At 60.0% G+C, this 9,143-nt stretch overlaps 2 protein-coding genes across 2 annotated transcripts in view; both read left to right on the top strand.

Annotated features, from left to right (window-relative positions):
• The window catches only part of LOC111821042 (uncharacterized), a 6,744-nt gene extending 4,354 nt beyond the window's left edge, over positions 1 to 2,390 (top strand). The window contains exons 6-8 of the mRNA XM_023733669.1: positions 657 to 766; positions 1,501 to 1,587; positions 2,028 to 2,390. Of these exons, the coding sequence (XP_023589437.1) occupies positions 657 to 766; positions 1,501 to 1,587; positions 2,028 to 2,247 (417 nt within the window). The 3' untranslated portion in view covers positions 2,248 to 2,390. The remainder of the gene's footprint in view (positions 1 to 656; positions 767 to 1,500; positions 1,588 to 2,027) is intronic.
• A 4,423-nt stretch (positions 2,391 to 6,813) lies between these two features.
• RHOF (ras homolog family member F, filopodia associated) overlaps positions 6,814 to 9,143 on the top strand; it is a 13,480-nt gene continuing 11,150 nt past the window's right edge. Inside the window, exons 1-2 of the mRNA XM_004379092.3 lie at positions 6,814 to 6,985; positions 7,247 to 7,334. Coding sequence (XP_004379149.1) covers positions 6,854 to 6,985; positions 7,247 to 7,334 — 220 coding nt within the window. The 5' untranslated portion in view covers positions 6,814 to 6,853. The remainder of the gene's footprint in view (positions 6,986 to 7,246; positions 7,335 to 9,143) is intronic.

Raw genomic sequence — 9,143 nt, 5'->3', positions numbered from 1 at the left:
AGCCGGCCCCTGGGGGCTTGTTCTCCTCCCTCCCGCACTGAAGCTAGTAGCAAAGGGCCAGGGGGTTGCTTGGAGCCTCGCGGCCGCCCCCTGAACAGCGTGACTCTCCGCGGCCCGGCTTGACCCCAGGCCGCCCCTCGCTGCCCACCGGGCCTCGGCGCCTTTGCTCGGGCTCCCAATCGCCCTTTGGTAGCCAAGCCGGCGGGGCGGGTCGATCCCTTTGTCCCTACTTGGGGCCTCGGACACCCCGATTTGGCCACCCCAGGCACACCTCTCCAAGCCGGCCCCCTACGCTGGAGGTGGGGGTGGAAAAGCTGAGCTGGGATCCCCAGGGCAGAGGACTCTGGGGTAAACCCTCAGATCTGTGGCTTTTCCTGGGGGAGGGGATGCGGACGGGGCGGGCTTTTGGAAGTGCAGATGAGTCGCCTCCTGCTGCTTGTCGCCCAGGCTGAACCTTGGTGACTCAGCCACCTCCCCTCCCATCCATTTCAGAGTGAGGGCCGTTTTGGCAGCTGGACGGCAGGGGGGTGGGGGCGGTATTTGTAAGATTGCCTTTGGTCCAGGAGACCCAGTTCGACTCGCGTTAGGCCAGTGAGGGCTCAGACCCACAAGCCGGGGGTGCCCTAACCAGCCCTCCGCTTTCCCCCTCCTCCCAGGCACTTGGCTGGAGAAGGGACAGCGTACCCGGTGCCCCAGTACGGACACTCCCTCCTTGTTTGGACAGCGGGAGCAGGCCTAGGTTGGCTCTGACAGTCCTCCCACCGAGGTATGTGGGACCCCTTTTTCAGACTTTGAGGAAGATTGGGGGGTTTTGGCCTGGAGCCCGCGGAGGGCGGGAACCCCAAACCCGCCGGGCTGGTTCTGCAGCCCCTCCCCCACACAAATGTGTGTGACCGTGTGTGAGCTGGGCGGCTGAGCCCATCCATCCCGTCTGTCAGCTTCTGTTGTCAGCAGTGTGAGGCGTGCAATTCTCTGCCGGATTTAGCAGCACAGTAGAGGCTGCATCTCGCGAGTCTTTCTCAGTAGTGCGTTTTGTGGTGGTGTTCCTGCTGCTGGAAGCTAGGCAGTGCCCTGGCCCGCCCCTCCAGCCGGCATGGGGGTGTGTGGGGTGACAGTGCCAGCAGAAGGGGCCCCTCTGAGAGCTGGACCAGCTGTCCTTGGGGAAGGTTTCTCTGACTCCTTGTCCCCACTCCTGTTAATTCCCACAATTCCCTCCCCATCACCAGATGGAGCAGGTGTTCATAGCCCTCTTTCTAGAATCAGACAAACCTGGGTTTGAAACGTGGCTTTGAAACTTGGCTAGCCATTTGCCAGCTGAGACCTCGGTACAAGCCACATAGTCTCCAAGCCCCACTTTCTCCACTTGCAAAAATGGGAGCAGAGATTCTCAAACCTGAGTGAGCACCAGAATCCCATGGGGGTCTCTTTAAAACCTGACGGCCCCATCCTGGAGTTTCTGGTACTCTAAGGTGGGGCCTGAGAGCTTGCCTTTCTAACAAGTTGCCAGGTGACGGTGATGCTGTGGGTCTGGAGACACATCTGGAGAACCTCTGCCAAGTTAATACCTGGGGTGGGCGTGAGGTGGAGGTAAGCCGGAGCATTTGGAGGCCTGAATTCAGTGCTTGCGTGGTGATTGGCTCCATAGTAAGGGCAGCTCTCCTTCTCATTTTCCTAACACAAGCTGGCCACTCAGTTTCCCATTCTCTTTGTCTCCAGGGAGCGGCACAGCTGGAGATGCTGAGGCCCTTGACTTCTAGCTGTGTTCCTCCGCTGCCGCCCCCCTCCCCCCGCCCCCAGTGTGAACTTGGCTTTGCGATCACTTTGATGAGCCATTTGGGTCCAGGTGCCGCTGATCCCACTGTTGTCCCTGCCCCCTCTGTGCCCTAACCCGCCCTCCCCAGGACGAGGGCAAGGCTGAGGTTTGCGGGAGCTGCTGGGGCTTGGTGCTTGACTAAGGAAGGCTCTAAGTCCCCAGCTGTGGGCTCCAATCTCAGCTATGTGGAATGATAGCGATGCATGCTTTTCAGGGTATACGGGAGAGCCGCCTCTCAGCTTCTCATCCAGGCAGCACACGAGTTGGTCTCCATTATTGTCGTGATTATTGCTGGGAGTGGCTGCAGGGAGCAGGGCTGGGCCGGCGGCCAGCTCCTCCCGTCCTCAGGGAGCACGTGGCGGGGCCTGAGGGCAAAGGGGACAACTGGCTTTCCTGGTGCAGAGAGCCAGCACTGCTCTTCCTGTAAGTTTTGACCTGGGTCTCCACGGGCTGCACCGTGATGGGGTCATGATTTGGGGTCGCCCACCCACTGCCCAGAGTAGAAGTGACTCACCAAAGGTCGCAAGGATGGGGTTCCAGGTGTCCTGACTTAGAGCCCAGCGCCTTGGCCCTAGCACCCCCCACTCCAGCTGTCTGGGCTATTTTGGGCTCCTTCCCGTGCCAGCTGTCTCCTGGCATCCCTGCCCGGAGTCTCGCTAAGCTGTTTGGTGGAGCAGCCAGCGGGTGCCCTGTGTGCCTCCTGAGCTGAGGGTCCCAGGCCTTGTCCTCTTCTTGGGGAGTGCATCCCACTTCACCTATACCTGACTCCCTTCCCCCTACCCAGAGTTAGGGGCGAGGGGGAATCACTCTTCAAATCACTCTTCATGAGGGAGTTAGCCTCTTCTCCCCTTCCCCGCTCCCCAAGCGACTTGCACATTCAGTCCTGCTGTTGTGCCGCCTGGACTCCTGAGGGTGTCGACCTCCCTCCCGATGGAGTCCTGGGGCCCCGGCTTGGCTGCCCACTTCTCTTGGTTAAAGGATTGATTTCAATCTTCTCCTCCCAGCTGCCGCCCTGAGGGCTCCAGCCGGTTCCTCTGCTCCAGCCCTGTAACCAATTAGGGAGCAATTAGGTGCTAAACTGAGGTTGAGGTGTGAGTTTTGGGAAGCCAAGACCAGCTGGAAGGATCCTACCCCCTCTCCACTTTCTCATCCCTGTTTCTCCCTTGGATCTCCTCTTAGGGAGGGCAGAGTGGGCTGTTCCTCTGTCTTGCCGGCTGGCTGTTGTTCCTCCTGGCCCTAAGAGGGACAGGACTGCTCCTGGCCCTGAGCCCGGTGGGGCTGGCCTCAGAGAGGGTCACGCCAGCGGAAGGTGGTGGGAGGTGGCTGGACCTGCCTTACTACTGAGCCGCCAGGCTCCCCGCCCCTTCCGGCCCAGCCACCAGGGCCACTGAGCCCCAGCGTGGAATGTGGTCCTTTGGACCCTCTGGGTGGAGACAACAGTCTCTCCTCCAACCCTGGAGAGGCATCCACTGCCATCTCAGGGCCACCTGGGTTCAGTGCTGTCTCTGATTGGCTGGTAGCCAGGGGGCAGTTCCTGCCTTCCTCTGAGCACAGTCCCCTGTGGACGAGGTGGAGGAGGAGATGGTAGACGGCAGCCTTTTGAGTCGTCTCTCCAAGTCTGGCTTTGTGAGGGGAGTGGTTTTGGACCCCAGCATGGCCTGTCCCCCAAGGGTGGCTGAGGCCTGCAGTGCCCACAGGTGGGGTAGCCAGACAGCTGGGAGCCATTTCCCAGCCATGGGGCCTGAGAGTTTCTTCATGTGCTCAGGCCTATCGTGCGGTGGGTGACATGGTGACCTCTTAGGGTCTTCTGAGGCACCCAGGGAGTGGAAGACAAAAGTGTTGTTATTGCTGTCCCCATTGCAGCCTGGCTGGACCTTGCTCTGAGTAGGTAGGAGTGCACTGGCCCCTCTTGTGTCTCCCTGCTGGCCTCACCACGATGTAGGCTGCTCCCAGTCCTGTGGGCCTCTGAGTGAACACAGTGAGTTCACGTCACAGTCATCCCCTGGGCAGCCCTCTTGAGTTCTGTGTCCTAACAACTCTTGTGGCAGAAACCAGGTTAAAAAATCTTCCTTGCCCTCCTAAACCTCTCCAGGAATTCCTGGTGCCCAGAGGGATCATGCCACAGGCCTTTGGGATGCCTCACAGGTAAAGGAGCAGGGCCCCAGGCGGGAAGCACAGCTCCCAGCTGGCCTGGCTGGCCCAGCCTCTGCCGAGGAAGCTCTCAGCAGCTGGCCTGGCTCCTGGGTATTTTTAGCTGTAGATCCAGTGCCACTACCACCCGGCATCAGAGCTGCGTCCAAATCAAACTCGCTCCAGGGGGCTGAGGCTGGTTTTCTGCCAGCCTCCTGACCGGGCAGGGGCCGGCGTCAGCTGTGTTGCCTGGGCCCGTGCAGCACTGGGAAGACTCTCTGTTTCTCATTTCGCCTCCTCAGTTTTCACAAGTCTTTGTTCTGTCATCAGTAGGGATCATAGCCCCATTTCACAGGTGGGGAAAGTGGAGGCCGAGGTCTGAGGGTTTTGAGGAAATCAGAGGCCCTCTCATGGGCTAGTGTGATTAGCCTGCTTTCAGGTGACAGTTTGCTTAAAGTGAGGTGACCCTTTGTCTTCCAGGTTCCCCCACCCCACCCCACCCCGAGCTTCAGGGTCCCCAGGGAGGCTCCTCAGCCTTTTGGAGGGTCAAGCTTGAGGCAGCCAGAGGGGAGGTAAGTGGTTGTCGGCTCACTGCAAGCTCTCCACCTGCTCTCTCCGAGTGACTGTCACTCCACCCTGGCTTGGCCTCCAGGGCCGCCTCTCAAAGCCTTGTGGTCAGTCACCAAGTGCCGGGGACCTTACTTCTTACATGTCTCTGGATTTGGATCCCTCCTCTCCTGCCAGCCTCAGGCTGCCGCTGTGGAAGGATGGCCCAGCCCCATCCCTGCCTCACTGGCCTGGCCCCAGCCAGTCACAGCTCCTTGGCTACTGGGGAGAGCTTAGAGGGCCTGGCCCTGCCGAGCTCCTCCCTGCTTGAGGGTCAGTGAGCCTGGCAGAGGAGCCCCTCCATGAAGCTAACCCCAGTTACCTTCGCAACCATTCCTGGCCTCCCTCCTCACTCCCCAGCCCGTATGGAACTTACCTGATGGGGTTTTCAGACTCCATGCATTGGCCCAGGCCATGTGCCCATTCTGTTCACCTGCCTGCCCTCCCCAGCACTGCCCAGCTTAGTTCCTGTGCCACCCATCTCTCAACCTCCCCTGATCCCCACGTGGGTTCTGCTCTCTAAATGTTCACATCTCTTAAACTCTGTTGGACTGCTTCCCCCAAGACTGTGAGCTCCTCGTGGGCAGGAACGCCATTGCCTCTCAATAAAAATGTGTTGCAGAAAAGGAACAGATGAGTTGCTGTGCATTCGTCAAAGGGGTGTTTGACCCACCAGGTTCCCCTCTGGCCAGGTGAGCCCAGAGGACTGGAGAGGGCGTCCATCTAACAGCCTGGGCCTGGCTCTCTTCCCCTTCCCAGCTAAGGCTGTTGTATTCTTAGGCTTCCACCGATGGTCGCGGCTGCCCTCTGGTGGTCAGGCCCTGCCTTGCACCTGCTGAAAACCTTGACCCGGCATTTATGGCACTGCCAGGGTGGCAGTTTCCTCCACGAAGTGAAGTTAACCCGATCTTTGCCGAGAATTTGAAAATTGGGAGTGTTCAGGGTGGGATGGGGCTAGGTGGGGGCAAGAAGATCCTGAATCCTGCCAGCCGTTCCCCTCTGAGGAAACAGGTCATTTATCCCAACCGTGCTGTTCGCAGGTTTTTGTTAGAAATGGGCTTTCAGCTGGTAGGACCAGACTCTTAGCTATACCCAGTACCTGTCTGCCTCGGGCCGGCTCCAGGGGCCCTCACTAGCCCTGACCACTGACCTGGCTTGTGGAGGGGACAGTAATCCCAGATGGAAGGGAGGGAAGGGATGGTAGTACGTGCACGTAGTAAGCACTCAATAAATGCTATTGTTTTCATCAGGGGCGGGAGGACTAGGGAGAATCCCTGGGGTGAAAGCCACGTGGCTGCTGGTGGAGAAAACTTTACATTTCTTAGTGGAGCTGTGGGTTATCAGTCTCTCCAAAGTGCACGGAGGCGGGGCGCAGTTGACCTCAACAAGATCTATCCGGCCACCCCTAGTCCCCAACGGTGTCGGTTCAGTTCACGCATCTGACCCCTGCGGGAAGAGGCGCCAGCCTGCGTGCTTTGGGGCCAACCCCGGAAACGGCGTGTTCGCGGCCGCTCACCTGCTCCCTGCGCGGCCCCGCGCCATGGCGAGCTCCCAGCAGAGGGCGCCAGACATCCACTCTGCAGCCCCAGGGAGTGTAGGCGGGGGCAGGTAAGTGGAACCCCTAGTCACTATTCTCCACCCCCAACCTGGCACACACACAGGCGCCGCGAGGGCCAGACCAGGTGAACAGACAAGAACCCCGTGCCAGCATCTTCCCTAACACCACCACTGCCACCTGGGGGAAACTGAGGCCAGAGGCTGGCTCGCCCCAGGCCACATTGCTGGGCGGAGGAAAGCCGGGGTCGAGGGGGAGGCGGGAAGAGGCTTTTCCCAGGGTTCCAGACCCAGACTCTTTGGACCCCGCAGATGGAGGCACAGCTCACCAACCAAGTCCCTGTCCAGTGGGGCGGCCCAGCCGGCCAATCAGAGAGTCCCTGCCGGAGGCAGTCAACCAATCAGGGGCGTCCGGCGTGCATCCGCGGAAACGGTCGGGTCTTACCGGCGAGGGGCGCGCCGTGACGCTTCGGGGAGGGCGTGGGACCTGCGCTTGCGGCGACAGAGCTCCTCCTTGTTCGGTTGCCTCAGTTTCCCTGGGGCTGAGAGCTGAACGCTCCGGGCCGGGACCCTAGAAGGAAGGAAACTGAGTCTGGGAGGTGGGCCCAGGTGGCTGCCTGGCGGAGGCGGTGCCGGCTGCGGGGGGCGGGGCTCGGAAAGCCCCGCCCTCAGGCCAGGCCCCGCCCCCAGTCCCTCCTGGGCAGACCCAGCGCTAGGACCGAGCACGGTCAGTGCTGTCAGTGCCGGGCTATGGACGCCCCCGGGGCCCAGGACGCCACCGCCGCCCCGGGCAGGAAGGAGCTGAAGATCGTGATCGTGGGCGACGGCGGCTGCGGCAAGACCTCATTGCTCATGGTGTACAGCCAGGGCTCCTTCCCCGAGGTGAGGCCCGCGGTGGGCTGGAGGGAGGTGGGCTGGGGGCCACTTAGGCCTACTGGGGGCGAGGGGCGTCCCTCAGTCCCTGCCCGCTCCCGGAGCCGGAACTACAGGGTCCCCGGTGTCCTGAGCGCGGAGAGGTGGTCTCCACCCACCCCGGGGCGCCCTCGGGAATTCCAGAGCCTAGTGGGGTGAGGGTAGTAGGGGTGCTCCCGGACCGGGGCCCCACCGCCCCCTGGCAGACTAGCCCGACCCTTTCTCCGACAGCACTATGCCCCGTCCGTGTTCGAGAAGTACACTGCCAGCGTGACTGTGGGCAGCAAGGAGGTGACCCTGAACCTCTACGACACGGCCGGTGAGTGCGCTTGCGCGCCGTGGGTCCCTGGGAGTCGGGGGGGGGTCCCACCGAAGGGTTTCCCCCTCCGGGGCATCCCCACCAGCCAGCCTCTGCGGGGCCCTGGCGTCACCCCACCCCTTTCGGGGCCTCATTGTCCCCATCTGTAAAACGGGATGTTTGGATGTGCTTAGAACCCTTGGCTTCCCTCCCTTGGCTCTTGAAAATCGTGGGCGACGGTTCTGCTCCACATGGCTCCAGGATTTCATATGTAACATGCTGTGGTGTTTTAAGGTTCTGTGGGCCGCAGATTCTGATTCAGTGGGTTGCATTTCTGGGTCCTGTAGCTCTAGAGTACAGTGGGTACAGACTAGAGCCTGGGGTTCTGTGGCCTACCGCCATGTCCTTATGCTCCAGGATCCCATGGACATTAGTTGAGTCCCCGGCTTCTGAGATTTGATGGGCTACAGTTCGTGGTTCTGGTTCATTTGCTCCAGTTTCGAGGCTGTGGTCCTAGAATTTGTGGCCTCAGTTCTGTGCTTTTCTGGTTCCTTGGGAAGAAACCAGGTAATGTTAAAAAATGAACTGAGGAGGGATGGCATTCTGGGGCATGCAGGTCGGAAGTAAGGTTCTGTCTGCTACCTGTAGCTCCTAACACATGCAGATTTATGCTAATTGCATCGTTGGTGCTGGGGACCAGCACAGCCAGTGGGAGGACTTGCATAACACAGCTGGCCCTTGAGGAGCCTCCCTTTGCCCTGGCTCGCCTTTGGGCTGAAACACTGGGGAGCAAAGGTTGGGATTCCCAGGTGGGGCTCATCCAGCCTCTGTGACTCAGTGTTTAGTGAGAGACCTGCGTGGAACCACATCATGGTGTGTCCCCTCCCCTGCTGGCCAAGCCTTGTATGTGTGAGGTGACATGTCAGGCAGACCTCGGGTTGAGCCAAAATCCAGAGCTGCCCCTTCACAGGCAGAACCATTGCCTCCCTCACTCTACCCTGGGAGGATCCAAACAGGGGCTGCCCCAGCCCCCAGGCCTCCCCTCCCTCCTGGACTTTGGCATCTTTGCTATATGGACCCCTGTACCTTGTTCTCTGAGGATCACCTCTGGTTGATGAGAGGCCTGCAGGGCCTCCCCCAGCACAGATCCAGGCCCCTAGCCTTGTGTGGGGTGGGAAGGCAGGAGGAATTCCCGAGGGCGTGGCCAGGTGCAGTAAAAGTGCTTGGGACACTTTTCCTTTCACTTGTGTCCTGCCTGGGAGGTGGGAGCAGTTCATTAACCCCACTTTGTGGGTGAGTGCTGATGGGGCAGAGGTGGTGCACAGCTCCCCCTGGGGCCCTGGGCAGGTCAGAGGGTAGATTTCTTTCCTTCCTCTGGATCCTTGTGGTTTAAGGGTCAAGGCTGCCTCACCCATCAGACTGAGAGCAGGAACCACTTCTGGCCTCTCTGGCCTCACCCAGAGAAGGATGCTCAAAGAACACGTCAGCATAGATTGGCATGTGAGGATTCCAGCAAACTTGTACTTGGTATAAGGAAGACGTGATGGTCAGAGCTGGTGCAGGAGGGAGGAAAGGAGCTCCTGTCACCAGAGTCTTGCATGTGAACGTGACCACCTGGGCGGTGACTCTCCCTTCCACAGCATCCTGCCGGGGTTTAGCCACATGCTCTGGAGACAGACAGACAGACCCAGACAGACCGGGGCTTCAGTGCCACCTCCACTGACTGTATCAGTGGGGATGTCTGGGTCTCAGTTTCCTCATCTGTAATCAGGGCGAAAACAGTCTTGAGGATTAAATCAGATTAATACGATGTACAGCACTTAGCAAGGG

This window comes from Trichechus manatus, unplaced genomic scaffold (assembly GCF_000243295.1).
Source record: "Trichechus manatus latirostris isolate Lorelei unplaced genomic scaffold, TriManLat1.0 scaffold00061, whole genome shotgun sequence".
In the NCBI taxonomy this organism is placed as follows: Eukaryota; Metazoa; Chordata; class Mammalia; order Sirenia; family Trichechidae; genus Trichechus; species Trichechus manatus.
The sequence above is the reverse complement of the archived record's forward strand: the minus strand, read 5'-3'. Positions and strand labels throughout refer to the sequence as shown.